The following is an 18,451-nucleotide window of genomic DNA, read 5'->3' as shown; positions in this document are numbered from 1 at the left end:
ACCTCTCTCTATACAGCCTAACAACCTTCTAGCTACGGCCACCGCCTTGTCACACTGTTTCATCGCCTTCAAATCCTCAGATACTATCACCCCAAGATCCCTCTCTCCACCTGTACCTATCAGACTCTCCCCGCCTAACACATACAGTGGGGGAAATAAGTATTTGATCCCTTGCTGATTTTGTAAGTTTGCCCACTGACAAAGACATGAGCAGCCCATAATTGAAGGGTAGGTTATTGGTAACAGTGAGAGATAGCACATCACAAATTAAATCCGGAAAATCACATTGTGGAAAGTATATGAATTTATTTGCATTCTGCAGAGGGAAATAAGTATTTAATCCCTCTGGCAAACAAGACCTAATACTTGGTGGCAAAACCCTTGTTGGCAAGCACAGCGGTCAGACGTCTTCTGTAGTTGATGATGAGGTTTGCACACATGTCAGGAGGAATTTTGGTCCACTCCTCTTTGCAGATCATCTCTAAATCATTAAGAGTTCTGGGCTGTCGCTTGGCAACTCGCAGCTTCAGCTCCCTCCATAAGTTTTCAATGGGATTAAGGTCTGGTGACTGGCTAGGCCACTCCATGACCCTAATGTGCTTCTTCCTGAGCCACTCCTTTGTTGCCTTGGCTGTATGTTTTGGGTCATTGTCGTGCTGGAAGACCCAGCCACGACCCATTTTTAAGGCCCTGGCGGAGGGAAGGAGGTTGTCACTCAGAATTGTACGGTACATGGCCCCATCCATTCTCCCATTGATGCGGTGAAGTAGTCCTGTGCCCTTAGCAGAGAAACACCCCCAAAACATAACATTTCCACCTCCATGCTTGACAGTGGGGACGGTGTTCTTTGGGTCATAGGCAGCATTTCTCTTCCTCCAAACACGGCGAGTTGAGTTCATGCCAAAGAGCTCAATTTTTGTCTCATCTGACCACAGCACCTTCTCCCAATCACTCTCGGCATCATCCAGGTGTTCACTGGCAAACTTCAGACGGGCCGTCACATGTGCCTTCCGGAGCAGGGGGACCTTGCGGGCACTGCAGGATTGCAATCCGTTATGTCGTAATGTGTTACCAATGGTTTTCGTGGTGACAGTGGTCCCAGCTGCCTTGAGATCATTGACAAGTTCCCCCCTTGTAGTTGTAGGCTGATTTCTAACCTTCCTCATGATCAAGGATACCCCACGAGGTGAGATTTTGCGTGGAGCCCCAGATCTTTGTCGATTGACAGTCATTTTGTACTTCTTCCATTTTCTTACTATGGCACCAACAGTTGTCTCCTTCTCGCCCAGCGTCTTACTGATGGTTTTGTAGCCCATTCCAGCCTTGTGCAGGTGTATGATCTTGTCCCTGACATCCTTAGACAGCTCCTTGCTCTTGGCCATTTTGTAGAGGTTAGAGTCTGACTGATTCACTGAGTCTGTGGACAGGTGTCTTTCATACAGGTGACCATTGCCGACAGCTGTCTGTCATGCAGGTAACGAGTTGATTTGGAGCATCTACCTGGTCTGTAGGGGCCAGATCTCTTACTGGTTGGTGGGGGATCAAATACTTATTTCCCTCTGCAGAATGCAAATAAATTCATATACTTTCCACAATGTGATTTTCCGGATTTAATTTGTGATGTGCTATCTCTCACTGTTACCAATAACCTACCCTTCAATTATGGGCTGCTCATGTCTTTGTCAGTGGGCAAACTTACAAAATCAGCAAGGGATCAAATACTTATTTCCCCCACTGTACGTCTCCCGTGGATTTCTATTCCCTAAGTGCATCACTTTGCATTTCTTCGCATTGAATTTTAATTGCCAAACCTTAGACCATTCTTCTAGCATCCTCAGATCCTTTTTCATGTTTTCCACTCCCCCCCGGGTGTCCACTCTGTTACAGATCTTAGTATCATCCGCAAACAGGCAAACTTTACCTTCTAACCCTTCGGCAATGTCACTCACAAATATATTGAACAGAATCAGCCCCAGCACCGATCCCTGAGGCACTCCACTACTCACCTTTCCCTCCTCCGAGCGAATTCCATTCACCACCACCCTCTGGCGTCTGTCCGTCAACCAGTTCCTAATCCAGTTCACCACTTCAGGTCCTATCTTCAACCCATCCAGTTTATTTAAGAGCCTCCTGTGGGGAACCGTGTCAAAAGCTTTGCTGAAATCTAAGTAGATTACGTCCATAGCTCGTCCCTGATTCAATCCCATAAATTGCCTCACCCCCAAAACAAGTCCTCCACCTCCTATATGGTCCAACCTACCCCAGCACTCAGCACTGTCTGGCTTTTTTCATAAGTCAGCAGAATTTTACATTAGTGTTCAGAAGGCAGAATAATAGATAATACGTCTAGACAGCTTTCTAAGTTTAAAACCTTCATCTGTAGTTCTCTGTCACCCCTGCCTCCCCCTTTTTACCCTATGTAAGCAAGCCCACTTCCATTTTAACTAGTTGCAAAGAGCAAGTTGGATCCAGCCATTAAGAAGGCAGTTGGGGTAGAGAATGAAAAGAAGCTCTAGTCACGGGGAGGAAGGAGGTGATCTGGAGGAAGTTTCTGTGCTATAGAAGTAAAGAGAAATGAATTCCCTCCAAAAATGCCCTAATACATATCTATGGGACAAGCAGCATCAACTCCTGCCGAAATTCTGATTTGGGCAGAATTCCTCATGGGCTCAGGATTCTGCATTTTTGGGTACAATACTGGTGATCTGGCCATTCGGGTGACGAGACGAACTCACATGGTCTGCTACCGTGGTGAGACCTCCCTCTTTATGCAGCACTCAGAGTCAAAGAGAAAGCAACGAAGCTGTATTACTCGTTCGCGGCCACAGTAGACCATCATCCTGTCCTGAGGTGGTAACAGGGAATTTTTTTAAAAAATCCACATGGCATGACATGTCGGTAATACCACGGTAGTACCGCGGGAACGTCCACATTCGGAGGCTTTTCTTTTACCTTGTCCCCTCTTACGGAAGCCATGGTGAAGGCTGGCTGGCCCACCTGTCACCCATTCGCCCTTCGGTGGGCTCTCCCCGGGCCTACCTTCACACGCCCTGGTGGTCTAATGGTCTCTTTGGGAGGGAGGGCAGGAAAGGTTCTTTCCTGCCCATTCCCACCACTTTGGCTGGCTGGCCAACCCCTTCGGCTGACTGACCCTCTCCGTCCCTTCCTGCGCCTCGGTGGCCCATCCCTGGGCCTACCTTCACATGTCCTGGTGGTCTAGTGGCACCTTTGGGAACAGGAAAGAACCCCACTCTTTCCCGCCTGCTCCCACTGCTCTCTGGCCAGTGCACTTCTTCAAAATGGCTGACGAGACTTCAAGCGGTAAGCTTGTGAGGCTGCCGCATGAAATCTCTGCGGCCATTTGGATGAGCAGCTGAAGCAGGACAGGAAAGAGTGGTTTTCTTTCCTGCCACAAAGAGGATCATCACCAATGCAGCTCCGTCTCAAGTAGCTCTCTGGTGAATGCGAGGGGGGGGGTTAAAACTATGGATTGAATGTGGCTAAAAAGAGGGCTGGAAAAAATATGGTGTGTTGATGCAAGGGAGCTGAAAAAAAATTAATGCATGGTGTGTGGATGCAGGGGGGCTTGAAAAAAATAATGGATGTATGTGGGTGAGGAAAAAAAAATAATGGATGTTGTGTGGGTGGGGGGCTGAAGGGAGGGGCTGAAAATGTTCCTTTCAGTTTTGAAAACTGGGAGAAGCGGGGGAAAAATTTGACTGTGGGGATAGAGAGGGGAGGGGATGAATCCTTGACCCCACTCCCACCCCAGCACATCATGGGAAACCTGCAGCTATCTCAGGTGGCTACTGAAAAAAATGGCAATGGTCTTTGGTGCTCTTTTACGACCCCACAGTAGAGCTACCACAGCATTGTTGCTCACATCGGGACTACTGCTGGGCTACCGCAGAAACCCAGCGGTGGTTCCCACCCCTAGCGCACACTACTTCCAGCACGAGAAAAATATTTTTTATAGCACCTAAATAGGTGGCAGTAAGGGATCCCCCTGAAAATGGCCGTGTGCCAATCCCTGTGATTAGCGGAGGGCCATTAAAAAAAAAAAATAATAATAATTACAACAAATTTTATGAAAATACTGGATTGTACTGAAATTCTGGGTAATCACTAGCAAAATTGTTGTTTATATTGAGACAAACTTGAAATTTGATTTTTTTTTTGGTGCACAATTCTGGCAGTAATACATACATTGATTCACTGTAATATTGTGATTAAGGAATTGCACCTTTCAAACTGCCATCCCCTCTTATCTCCTCTCCTTAGCAGAGACACAGAGAAAACGAACAAACATGAACAGACACAAACATGTACAATCCCCTTCCCCCCACTACACATGCATTTATATGCAGAGGGGTTGAAAAGAATTCCATGAGCCATGCTAAGCATGCTTTCCCCACTTGTAGAGAACTGAAGATTTTCATCTGATAGAAGGAAAAAAAAAGAAAATATATTGAAAAGTTGACTTCACATAGCAGAGAGAAGCTACATTTAGTAGTTTGAAAAGAAATGAACTGAACATTTGAGAAGAGGCTGGCAGTAGTAACTGCCTAGTTTCTAAGCAACCAATTCAAAAGCTTCAACATTCTACTGTCAGCTCCAGAAGTTCCTCTGGCACAGCAGCGTAAGTCATCAAGCACCAATGAGGCTGTTATCAGAGAAAAATAAAGTCTCGTTCTTAAATGGTGCTTTTGTATTATGATGATATACATACACAATTAAAATTCCATAGAATCTTGCTGCTTGTAAGTTATGTTTACTCAGTGTGTTTCTTCTAGCAAAAAAAGGTGCCGGTACTCAAATGTCAGGCCACCCTTCAGGGATGAAGTCATCACTGAGGGACTCACCCCACAATAGCCAGGACCCCTGCAATCAGTCACAGAATCTATGACAAGGCAGAATTGGTGTGTAGAGCCTGAGCTCTTTCATTAAAACTTGGGGACCATGAGCCAATTTCAGCACACAATGGAAAAGGTGCCGGTACTCAGTACCCCCAAGTACCCCCTCAAAAAAAGCCCTGTGTTTACTACACAAGAAAAATCATGGATACAGAATTAAAGCGGATTTATTCTTACCCTCTGGCTCTCCCTACAACATCCTTCTTTTCTAGCCAGTTTTGACCTTCTTTGTATAATCCACGATCATCAACTTCATTATTATCTCCTTTGGTCAGAAATTTAACATTACCATTTTCTCTGAAAGTACATACAAACACAAACTTGTTAATGGTGCATTTCAAAATCAGTTATTAAACAAAGGGGGTCTTTTACTAAAGCTTAGCTCGAGTTAGCTGCAGCAGGACCCATAGGAATAAAATGGTCCCTGCTGCAGATAACTCGAACTAAGCTTTAGTAAAAGACCCCTAGAGTAAGCTATATTTTCTATAGCCTTATTAGAGATCATATTTACATCAGTTCATCTTCTTAGACTGCTGTATTATAACCTAAGTTATACAAACAGTGCAATCCTGGGCAATGCTACCAACAACTCTTATTTTTTAAACCAATTTTCACTTTTGGAGCAATTTGGAAATTTATGGGTAAAAAATATCAGTATAAATTGATTAACAAGCAGCAAAAACACATACACAAATCTCTGAAAGCAGTCCCTGCATATCTCTCATCTCTGCACTATCTGCACTGGAGGAGAACGGATAACAGCAATACAAAAAGCGAAGTTACTTACCTGTAGTAAGTATTCTCAAAGGAGAGCAAGGTTTATATTCTCACAAGTAGGTAATGCGGTGCCACGTTGCCTAGTCTGGACTTTATGACAAGCCAAAAAGGTTTTTGTGGAGCACAAGACACACTCCACCGCACATGTGCGGGTGCCTCTTCTCCCGCAGCTCAGGTGTGGTTACCACAGTTAAATACTACAGCAAGAAAAAATAAAAACAGGAGACAACTCCTAGGGGAGGTCAGAGAGTTTGTGAGAATATGAGCCCTGCTATCCTTGGACAATACCTGCTACAGGTAAGTAACTTTGCTTTCTCCGAGGACAAGCAGTGCATTAATTCTCACACCCTTAGCATCCAGGCTCACAGAAAACAACAAACATTGGTCATCTGGGCCTCGCAACGGCAAAGACGTAACTCAGATCAACCTGACACTTTATATAAGAGAGAGAGTGCAGCCTGGAACAGAATAAAACAGGTAAGGGAGGGTGGAGTTGGATTCTGGAACCCAAACAGATTCTGCAACACTGACTGCCCGAACGACTGTAGTGTCGGGTATCCTGCTCAAGGAAGTAATGAGCCCAGAATGGGCATAAGTGAAAGAAATGCAATATGCCAGCCAACTAGAGATTTTGTGTTTCCCAGTGGTGATCCCCATCCTGTTGGGATCAAAAGAAACAAAAAGTTGGGCTGACTGTCTGTGGGGCCTTGTCTGCTCCACTCAATAGGCCAATGCTCGCTTGCAGTCCAAGGTGTGCAAGGGGCTCTCACTACAATGGGCATGAGGTCGGGAAAAGAATGTTGGCAAGACAAATCGACTGGATCAGATGGAACCCTGACACAATCTTTAGAAGGAACTTAGGGTACATGCAGAGGACTACTCTGTTATGATGAAACTTAGTATAAAGGTGCATCCACTACTACAGCTTGTAGCTTACTGACCCTACGAGCTGAAGTAACAGCCACCAAGAAAATGACCTTCCAGGTCAAGTACTTCAAATGAGAGGAATTCAGTGCCTTGAACCGAGCTTTCATTCGCTGGGTGAGAACAACATTGAGGTCCCATGACACAGGCAAGGTTTGACAGGGGGCTCTGACAAAAGCAAATCTCTCATGAAGTGAACAACTAGAGACTGTCCAGAAATTGGCGTACCCTCTACACGGTGAGCATAATCACTAATTACACTGAGGTGACCCTTACGGAGTTGGTCTTAAGACTCAGAGAGGTGTAGAAGGTATTCAAGCATGGTCTGTGTAGGGCAGGAAACATGATCTAAGATCTTGCTCACACACCAGACGGCAAACCTCCTCAATTTCAAAGAATAACACTTTTTGGTGGAATCTTTCCTGGAAGCCAGCAAGACTCGGGAGACACCCTCTGACAGACCTAAGGAAGCAAATTCTAGGCTCTCAACATCCAGGCTGTGAGGGCCAGAGACTGAAGTTTTAGATGCAGAAGAGATCCCTCGTTCTGATGACGGTCGGAAAACACTCCAATCTCCACAGTTCTTCGGGGGATAACCAGATCTGCTGTGGACAGTAAGGTGCAATAAAGATCATGGTCCTGTGGTCTTGCTTGAGTTTCAGCAAAGTCTTTCCCACAAGAGGACTAGCATCAGATGTCTTCCTCCTGCATTGGAGGACCTGTCCTCCAATGCAGGAGGAAGACATCTGATGCTAGTCTGTCATGAGCCTGAAGAATGGAACAGAACTGAAGGACTTTGTGATTCAGGTGAGTGGCAAAGAGTGCCTCACTCTTGAAGATCTCTCGGGCAATGCCCATATTGAGAGACCACTCGTGCAGTTGTATAACCCTGCAAAGTCTGTCGGCCGAGCTGTTTGTACCCACCAGATATGTGGCTCGGAGGAAAATGTTGTATTGGCGAGCCAAGCGCAACATCCAGGCAGCCTCCTGACACAGAAGAAGTGATTCAGTGCCCCCCTGCTTGTTGGTGTAATACACTGCAACCTGGTTGTCTATTTTGTCTATTTGAATGAGTACAATTTGGTTGGACAGCCAATATCTGAAAGCCTTTAGAGAGTTCTAGATCGCCTGGAGCTCCAGAAGATTGAGCTGAAGACCTGTTTCTGAGCATGACGCTCATCTACATGAGCTCCCCAACCTAGGAGAGATGCATCCGTCGTCAGTACTTTTAGTGGCTGACGAATTTGGAATGGAAGTCCCAAGGTCAAATTGGACTGAACAGTCAGCCAGAGCAGAGAGTGAACAAGGTCTGGAGACACTCGGATGACATCTTCCAGGTCTTCCATAGCCTGGTACCACTGAGAGGCTAGGGTCCATTGGGCTGATCTCATGTGAAGGCATGCCATGGGTGTCATATAAAAACTGTGGAAGTGCTGGCTTTTCTTACTATTTGGAAGAGTTAATAATGTTTGTATAAATGCATATAAAAAGACAAAAAGTAAAAAAAGAGTTTTTTGCCCGATGATAGAAACAAAGTATTGGTTTGAAATGTTTAACCATATCACACTAAAGGCTACAGTTCTGAGGGCTTTTCTCCTATAAAAGTTTCTTTTCAGCAATTTTGAACGTTACAGGCTAATGCTGGTCTCTGTTTAGTATTAGATTACCTTATTTTTGCATTAGCAATTGCTGTATTTTTTTCAAATGTTGTGAGCTGTCACATTTGGTAAATAGCCTGGGAGCTGACGCGAGGCCAAAAGGCAACACGGGTCCATTCTCTTGAGGCTAGAATACCAGACTTGGATTTGCTGAGAGAGACAGAGGTACATAGATGAGACCTACAGGGATATTGTAGTGAAGTCCCACCTCTAGTCTGGCAGCCCCTGTGCTGTCTTTGGAGGAGGGAGGTCTCCTAGGAGAGCATCACCCTGGTGAAGAAGGAAGTACTCCTGTTGCCAGGACCTGTCAACCAGGGGATGCATTATCCTCTCATAGATAGCTGGGTGGCTGGTGGACATGAGGATCGCCTGGTCACTTGCCTGTCTGGTGCGAAGGTGGCAGACCTCACACGTCACCTAGACAGGATCTTAGATAGTGCTGGGGAGGAGCCAGCTGTCCTGGTACATATGGGTAACAATGACATAGGAAAATGTGGGAGGGAGGTTCTGGAAGCCAAATTTAGGCTCTTTGGTAGAAAGCTGAAGTCCAGATCCTCCAGGGTCACATTTTCAGAGATGTTCCCCATTCCACGTGCAGGACACAAAAGGCATGCAGAGCTCCAAAGTCTCAATGCATGGTTGAGGTGATGGTGTAGGGATGAGGGATTTAGATTTGTTAGGAACTGGGCAACATTCTGTTCCAAAAGGATGGGATCCACCGAAACCGGGATGGAACCAGGCTGCTGGCACTAACTTTTAAAAAGATAGATCGATCAGCTTTTAAACTAGAATTGTTGGGGGGGGGGGGGGGGGAGCCAACAGTCACCCAGGAGCACATGGTTCGGTGTAGAGTATCCTTGAAGGATATTGTTGAAACAGGACATTTAGAGAATCCCAGTAGAGAGATTTCAACAATGCTGAAAGTAAGCCAAGTGTGCTAAATGAGACAGCAGAATAAAAGATGCACATTACAACCTTCAACTTCTAAGCAGCTTGTAGAGCTAAGGAAAAAACATAAATTTAAAGTGCCTGTATACAAATGCTAGAAGCCTAAAAAATAAGATGGGACAGTTAGAATATATAGCAGTAAATGATGAGGTAGATATAATAGGCATGTCAATAGACTTAGTAGAAAGAGGACAATCAATTGGACACTGTGTTAACAGGGTACAAATTGTATCACAATGATAGAGAGGATCAAATTGGAGGGGGGGGGGGGTTGCACTATATGTTAAAGAGGGCATTGAATCAAATAAAATAAAACATTCCACATGAAACAGATAGCAGCGTGGAATCATTATGGATAGAAATTCCATATGTGAAGGGAAGGAGTATTCTTGTAGGGCTGTACTACTGTCCATAGGACAGAACAAACAGATGAAGAAATGTTTACAGAGATTAGGAAAGCTGGCAAATTGGCAACACTATAATAATGTGTGATTTCAATTACCCTGATATTGACAGGATAAATGTTACATCAGGGAGTGCCAGGGAGATAAAATTTTTACATGTAATAAATGACTGCTTCTTGGACCAACTGGTCAAGGAACTGACGAGAGGGGGAGCCATTTTGGATCTGGTCCTTGGTGGTGTGCAGGGCATAGTGAGTGAGGTGCAGTGTTGGGTCCCCTGGGAAACAGTGATAATAACATGATCAAGTCTGAGCTACTATCTGGAATAAAGCCACAAAGGACATCTACTGTAGCTGCATTTAATTTTTGAAAGGGCAACTATAATAAAATGAGGAAAATGGTTAAAAAGAAACTAAAAGGATTGGCTGCTGGGGTTAGGACAATAAATCAGGAGTGGATGTTATTCAAAAATACCATCTTGGAAGCCCAGTCCAGATGCATTCCACGTATTTGCAAAGGTGGAAAGAAGAGAAAACAACAGCCAACGTGGTTAAATGGTGAAGTAAAAGAGGATGTTACAGCCAAAAGATTGTCCGTCAAAGAATGGAAAAAGGATCCAAATGAAGAAAATAAGAAGCGACATAAGCACTGGCAAGTCAGATGCAAAGCATTAATAAGGAAGGCTAAAACAGAATATGAAGAGAAACTTGCCACAGAGGCTAAAACTCACCGTAACAACTTTTTCAGGTATATCAGAAGCAGAAAGCCTGAGAGGAAATCCGTAGGACCATTATATCATGAAGGAGCAAAAGGGGCACTCAGGGAGGACAAGGTCACAGCGGAAAAACGAAATGAATTCTTTGCTTCTGTCTTTACGGAAGAAGATGTAAGAGATCTGCCTGTACCGGAAATGGTTTTCAAGGGTGATGATGCAGAGGAACTGAAAGAAATCTCTGAGAAATATTTTTTCACTCAATAAATAATTAAGCTCTGGGAACTCTTTGCTGGAGGATGTGGTAACAGTAGTTAGCATATCTGGGTTTAAAAAGTGACAAGTTTCTGGAGGAAAAGTCCATAGTCTGCTACTGAGACAGAGTTGGGAAAGCAACTGCTTGTACCGGGTTTGGTAGCATGGAAGGTTGCTGCTAATTGGGTTTCTGCCAGGTACTTGTGACCTGGCTTGGCCACTGTTTGGAAAACAGGATACTGGGCTAGATGGACCACTGGTCTGACCCAGTGTGGCTACTCTTATGTTCTTATGTAACATGCGGTACTGGTAGTGATGTGTTTCCAGCAAAAATTAGAGGTACTTCCGGTGGGCTGGAAGTATCGGAATGTGAATATATGCATCCTTTAAGTCCAGTGAGCATAGCCAATCATTTTTCTGAATCATGGGGAGAAGGGTGCCCAGGGAAACCATCTTCAACTTTTCTTTGATCAGGAATTTGTTCAGGGCCCTTAGGTTTAGGATGGGACGCATCCCCACTGTCTTCTTTTGCACGAGGAACTACCTGGAATAGAATCCCTGTTCTTCCTTCCCCTGGTGTTACGGGTTCAAACGCATCGGCCGGTAGAAGGGTGGAGAGTTCCTCTGCAAGTACCTGCTTGTGCTGACAGCTGAAGTAATGGGCAATTTGAAGGTTTTCAAAGCCAATTTAGTGCGTATCCAAGACGGACTATTTGGAGAACCCAGCGGTCGGCGGTTATAGGGGCCACTTCTTGTGGAAAAGTTTTTACCTCCCCCTGACCAGCAGGTTTTCTGTACACTTTGACAGCAGCTATGCACTGCTGGAGTCAGTCAAAAGCTCGCCCTTTGCTTAGACTGGGGAACAGAAGGGGCCTTAGGTGCATGCTGTTCACGAGAATAAGCGCACGAGGGATAAGCCTGAGCAGGCTGGCGAGAGGAAGTGACGTACCTACATCTCTGTGAGTAGTAGGCACCCCTCTTCTTGTCAAAAGACCTCCTAGCTGAGGAGGCGGATGCAGAAGGCACTCGGCGGGACAGAAAAGAGATGGTATCAGTATGCTTTTTGCTTTGGTCAGTGACCTCCTCAACCTTCTCTCCTAAAAGGTTATCCCCCCGGCATAGGGCATCCACCAACCTCTGCTGAACAGACTATTCCAAGTCAGAAACATGCAGTCTTGAGAGTCTGCAAATTGCTATATTTTGAGCAGAGATCCTGGAAGACACGTCAAAAGTGTCATCGGTGCCTCTGGCCAAGAATTTTCGACACACCTTCTGCTGCTTGTCTATTGGCACACTGACTCAGCTTGCTCCAATAGGAAGAGGGTCTGCCAAGTCCATAAACCTATGCCAAAGAGCAATGATAAGATCCCTCTTAGTGAGGGAAGGAAGATGAGAAGAGCAAAAAAAAAAAAAGGGGGTGGTGCTAGAACTAAGGAAAAGAAATTGGGCAACCTTGATGAATCAGTGGCCACTAGGTGCACTACAATGTGGGAGACTTGGTTCAGATCTCAAGCCTGGCTGTTGCTCTTTGGCCAGCTTAGGTTTGTGATGCTGCAGAGGTAGCATTCATAGCCATTGAGGGAAGGAAGCCATCATACACCTAGGGGCATCTTTACAGAAGTACAGCGGGCACCTACCACAGCTTTTAATGTGCAATAACCATTAGAACACGCAAGTGTTTGCTGCAGCTTGAGGTAGCTTGAGGTAAGATCAAGGTAAAGTTTGGGAATGGCTGCTCTACAGCAATTGCACAGTATGTTCCCATTTAGTAGCTGTATGACTGCTAATAGTGCAGCTGTACTTAACACCACCTCAAGAGCCTTCAAGAGGCAGTATTAAATGCAGACACACTACCTACAGTTAAGCACAGCTGCTGCCCCATGTAGATAAAAACATTAATAAATAATAACCTTACAGCCAAGAATCCACCCCCTCCCCTCATAATCAAGATCCCCTTGGACAGCACCTTCTCCCCAAACAGGAATTCCTCCACCTCACCCTACCCTGGGGCTCATCAGGGATCTCCCTGGTAGTGTAGAGGAGCAGGATGGGAGCAGCCACCTTTGATCCTGCCACCATAACTGCTGGTTAACAGGGCAGAAACAGAGAGAGACCACACATGCTCTGCCCTACTAGACTATCAACAAGATATAGGACCGGATCAAGGGACTGTGGACCGGCGCCCCTTCCCACAGCTCTGGTTCCCCCCCCCCCCCCCCCCCCCCCCCCCCCCTCCAGTCCTTTAAACTTTGTGCACCAAACACAGGCTGCTTTCGACTAGGACTTGGGCCTTCCCTCTGCATCACTGCAAGTCATGTAGGGTCATTTGCAGAGTAATAAGATGCAAAACATGCATTTGCATCTCGTTACTACCCAACTTGCAGCGACTTAATTATCGCCATGGGATTTTAGGTCAGGCAGAGTTAGGGCCTTAAGTCACACTAATTGGGCCTTAACGATGTTTGATGAATTCCCCCCACAGTGTATACAGCACTGTACACAAACATATAAGAGCCAATCTCTGTTCAACAGAGCTCACAATCTATTCAAGACAACAAGTTTAGTGAGCTTCATTTATTATGGGAATTAAAACAACATGGATATTAAACAGGTGAATAAGGCTGCAGTAGTCTAAGTGGGAACTAATGAAAATGTAGATAAGAATTTTGGTAGTGTTCAGAAATGAAGGGGTGAATTTTGGTGATGTTAAAGATCAAATTAGTCTACTTTCATGAAACATAAATGAGGTATTGCTTTGTTATTGTGTAATTACTTGGCAATTATTTAATCTGCATCTTTCTCCACCTTCCCACCACCCCAACTATATCATTTTCTTTTAAATAACAGTTAACTACTTTATAGCAAAGAATTTCTAGTTTACCTTGCCAGAATAAAAGAAAGAATACTATGTAAAAGGTAGCAATAATGAACATAAATGATTTACTTTTCATGAACTTTAAGAACTCTGTGAACTATTGGAATATCTCTGCCTTCCACTTTGAAAACTACAATTTCCCCAACTCTGATAGGATCTTCCTCGAAGTTTGTAAGGAACAAAAGGTCTCCTCTGTGAAATGCTGGCTCCATGCTGCCACTGTAAAACAAAATACAAAGAAACAAAAAAAGAGTTTATTCAGTTTTCAGTTGGTTGTAAACAAAGAAACTGGGCAAAACACAAAAGGCGGACACAGTTCAAAATCATCATATTGTTTCTTGGACATTAACATAATTGAATAAGGATTCTAAATATCCTTCAGCTTTGTAAATTATGAAAACTACAGAGTGAGTATTTTGTATGCTTTATTCCACAACATTAAAAAAGGCAAGTAAAATATCTGTAGAATTTATATTTGAAACCATATTTTCTGCATAATTTTCCATTTTTAGATTACTGGTACATATACAAAAACCTACAATCTCTTTCACAACAGCCCCTGCCATTCTTCTATCTCTTTTATGTCCTAACACCTATAAAGTAAAGCTGTTAGAATGATACAATTTAATTTACTTTAATTTATTTAATTTATTATCTCATTTATACCCCACATTTTCCCAACAGCGTCAGGCTCAATGTGGCTTACAGGCAGCGCACCGCAGAGGCAGACGCCAATGCAGTAAAATTAAGCTAATACAACAAAAAAATCTACATAAGAAATAATGAGGAGGATGGGGAAGGAATGGAAGGAGCAGGGAAACCAGGGGAGAGGAGGAAAGGGTGGGTGGATGTGTCCAAAATTGTCACTAAATTGATGTGTATCAAGCAGAGGAGACACATGCTGAGTCCTTGGGATATGCTTGTCCAAATAGCATGGTCTTAAGTGATTTCCTGAAATTTAGATGGTTGTGGATGGTTTTTATAGATTTTGGCAAAGAATTCCATAGTTTCGAGCTGATGAAAGAGAAGGATGAAGCATATGTGGATTTGTACTTAAGTCCGGTGCAATTTGGGTAATGAAGGTTTAGGTATGAACAGGATAGTCTTAATGCATTCCTACTGAATTCCAATTGAATAGGTTGACTTATACTTTCATTGGGGACAAGGGATAATGGGAATGGGACTTGATATATTGCCTTTCTGCGTTTTGTTTTTTTGCAACCACATTCACAGCAGTTTACATATTATATACAGGTACTTATTTGTACCTGGGGAAATGGAGGGTTAAGTGACTTGCCCAGAGTCACGAGGAGCTACAGTGGGAATTGAACCCTGTTCCCCCCAGTATCAAAGTCCGCTGCACTAACCACTAGGCTACTCCTTAGTAAGCATATAGAGGGAAATTCAAGAAATAGCGCTGAAATTTAGGTGCCGGGATGATGTGCACTGAGCATGAATTCTATAACATCAGTTCTGTGCAAAACTACTGTTATAGAATATTAGCACAAGTCCTTATCTACGCGCATAATGTCAGGCACAAACACACCAGCTCAAAGGCTGATGTAAAACCTCACGCCCAACTGTAGGCGGTTAGATGCATAAATGATACTATTCTGTTACATGTGCACCTAACTACCTAACACGCCCTTGACATGCCCATGCCCTTGAAGTTGCATGCTCTGGGACTTGAGCTCGCAATGTATAGAATAGCAACTAAGAGAAACTGTGTGCGTAACTACTAACTTTTGCCAATTAGCAGCCAATTATTGAATTAAGTTGTGTGTGCAACTGACCTTATTCTATAAATTGTGTATACAGACACAGCCAGTTTAAACCTTACAGTCATGGTACATTAAATGTTTACTTAAATAATAATTCTGTGGATTTTTAAGCTTTTACTATAAAATGGTGTTTCTGTTTGCAATATATCTTAGAGACCATTAGATCTACAGTTCACTTTATTCAGATGCCTGGATACTCAAGACAAAGTCAAAGCAGGATAGCTGTTTGGCTGTATCTGGGGTTCTTCAAGTGTGGAACCTCTAGGGCCTAAGGCCTAGGCTGACAGATTATCTTGAAGAGCAATTTAAGACCTTCCCAGTCCATAGAGAAAAGGGGGTGGGTTTTCTCATCTTTGAAGAAGAAAATGGCCTTATGGTCTTAGATGCCATGAGCTTAAGACCTCATTCCCGATGTTCAGATCTCATTTCCATATCTACTCTGAGCATCATCCTATCTGCAGGTCCTACGTTCCAGTAAATGGACCTAAATTTAGTACTTTGGGCACAGACCCACATGCATTCCTCACAATCTGTACTCTCTTAGGGTTATTGCATTAATCCAGTGTCAGAAGCAACTTTTTGTCTCTCTGTCTCTAAGGAGGCTACAAGAACCTTAAGCAAGTGGAAATTTAGTTGTGACTGGCAGGGAAAGTATATGGAAGATCCTTTACGGTTATTTCACACCACAGATATGAGTCTTAAATGCTGGGAAGGAGTTCTGGTCCAGAGCAGCTGACATAAGACAGTGGTCATAATGGAGAAACAACGGATCTAAGTCTAGGCTGAGGGCTGGAGTCAGCCATCCAGAGCTTCTAACCTAACTTAGGAGAAGGCAATCCAAGTGGTGGTGGACAATTCAATGCAAATTGCTGATGGGAAAAAGTTGAGGGACACTAGTAATCCTCAAGCTGCCTTGATAAACACATCTGATTTTGTGTCAGTCAGAGTTTCCCTGCAGGATCTGGAAGTGACTCACACTGTTAACACCGTCATCATACAAGTGAATTTTCTGAACAAGCCTTCTGGGGCCCTGAAGGGTAAAGATGGGCAGAATGAATGAACAGCAGACGATGTCCAATATAATGTAGCTTTATTTACAACATCCGAGGCGAGAGACACGAATCGTGTTTCGGCAAAAAAAGGCCTTTCTCAGGGGTCCAGCATTTATGTTTCTCTATGAAGAATCAGCAGCAAGGTATACAACCTTTTATGTATTTTAAAAGAGGCTAGCTAGGAATACCATACATCCAACAGAAGACTCCTGAGAACGGCCTTTTTTGGCCGAAACCCGACTTGTGTTGAGTCTCGGATGTTGTAAATAAAGCTACAATATGTTGGACATCGTCCGCTGTTCAATCATTTTGTCACCCTCGCTGTGTTTGACTTGTTTGTGTGACTGCAAGAGTTTGTGTTCTTCTGTTTTATTGCCGTGTAAAGATGGGCAGAAGTAGCCTTTGCCTTACTAGGATTCAGATAGAACACCTCTGCAAATAGTCTTCATATTGGTCCAAGGAAACTTCAAACACAAAAAAGTGCTCGTGGGCACAAAGCAATCCCAAACATGATCACCAGGTATCTCACTTGGGCATGTAACAAGAAGGCCCAGTACCGATGCTAACACCATCCTTCAGTGTGTTATTGGTTAGACAAGCAGAAAAAAAAAAGAGAATAACGAGGATAAGCAGAACTACAAATATTAAACAAAAATTAAATAACTGTACAAGAATTGAAAAAATCCAGAAGAAAGATGGTGGATACCTCAAAAGATGCCCCACTGTGGGACTGCCTGAACAGGAAAGCATTTGTACTGTTAATGTTTAATTTAATTTAATAGAAATCCTTTAGAAAATCCAGCAAAAAAGCAAAGATACTTACCTGTAGAAGTTGTTCTCTGAGGACAGCAGGCCTTATATTCTCACCAGTGGGTAACATGGCGCTGTGTTGCCCAGTCCGGAACTTATGACAAGGTTTACAGAGCTTTCTAGAGCACGAGACATGCTCCACTGCGCATGCACTGGTGCCTTCCCGCCTGTCATGAGGGCGTGGTTACCGGTTAAATATTACAGCATAAAAATAAATAAAAAATAGGAGAGAACTCCTACGAAAGGTGAGAGGGTTTATGAGAACATAAAGCCTGCTGTCCTCAGAGAATACCTGCTATAAGTAAGTATCTTCAATTTCTCCATGGGCAAGCAGGCCATTAATTCTCACAAGTGGGTTATCCCTAGCATCCAGGCTCACAGAATACAACAAACAATGGTCAATTGGGCCTCACAACAGTGAGGACATAATTCAGATTAACCTGAAACTATGTACAAACTGAGTGAGAGTGCAGCCCGGAACAGAATAAGATGGACATAGGAGGGTGGAGCTGGATTCTAGAACCCAAACAGATTCTGCAACACTGTCTAGCCGAACTGACTGTTGCATCAGGTATCCTGCTCCAGGCAGTAATAAGATGAGAATGTGTGCACTGAAGACCATGTCGCAGCCCTGCAAATTTCTTCAATGGAGACTGACCGCAAGTGGGCTACCAACACAGCCATGGCTCTGACATTATGAGCCTTGACATGACCCTCCAATGTCAGCCCAGCCTGGGCATAAGTGAGAGAAATGCAATCTGCCAGCCAATTAGAGATTGTGTGTTTCCCGATGGCAAACCTGGCTCCAAATATTTTCTTGCATTGAGCCTCTCTGAACACCTGAGACAAAGGACACAGTTGGCAGGGCTATGGTCGGGCCCTAAACACTGAAGACACCAAAAATAGGTGTCTGTGCCAGAGACTGTCCAATTGCACCAGGTACAGCACTTAAAGGCACTGGGTACTTTAGTGGACATGGAAGGAAAATCTTCCTTGTCCAAATCAAAAGAAGCAATGGTGCCTGAAAAAAGGGACAAGGCACCAGAAAAAAAAGTGAAGGGAAATACTCGACCGGAGTCTAGGCCTAAACACGGCCTAAGAAGCAGAAAATAAAGGAAACTTGAAAAAAGGGAAAAATAAACTAGAACAGTACGGGAAGAGAAGGGAACCAAAGCCCAGGACAGGCACAGTGAAAAAAATTGCAAAAAAAAGCCCAAAAAGGCACTAAATATGAAGCTCTTCCAGACCGGGAGTGAACAGAAAGCCCAAACGTGACCTCTCCTCACTGCGGTAGAAAAACAACTGTGGTAACTGCGCCCTCGCTGTAGGCAGGAAGGCTCCT

General features: G+C 44.0%; 1 protein-coding gene across 1 annotated transcript in view; it reads right to left on the bottom strand.

Moving 5' to 3' along the window:
* SEC11C (SEC11 homolog C, signal peptidase complex subunit) overlaps window positions 1–18,451 on the bottom strand; it is a 70,846-nt gene that overhangs the window by 17,582 nt on the left and 34,813 nt on the right. Inside the window, exons 3-4 of the mRNA XM_030192995.1 lie at window positions 13,536–13,685; window positions 5,091–5,210 (exon numbers count right to left, since the gene is read on the bottom strand). Coding sequence (XP_030048855.1) covers window positions 5,091–5,210; window positions 13,536–13,685 — 270 coding nt within the window. The remainder of the gene's footprint in view (window positions 1–5,090; window positions 5,211–13,535; window positions 13,686–18,451) is intronic.

The sequence above is a fragment of the Microcaecilia unicolor genome, chromosome 2 (assembly GCF_901765095.1).
Source record: "Microcaecilia unicolor chromosome 2, aMicUni1.1, whole genome shotgun sequence".
NCBI lineage: Eukaryota > Metazoa > Chordata > Amphibia > Gymnophiona > Siphonopidae > Microcaecilia > Microcaecilia unicolor.
Note: the sequence above shows the minus strand (reverse complement) of the source record. Positions and strands in the feature narration are given on the sequence as shown.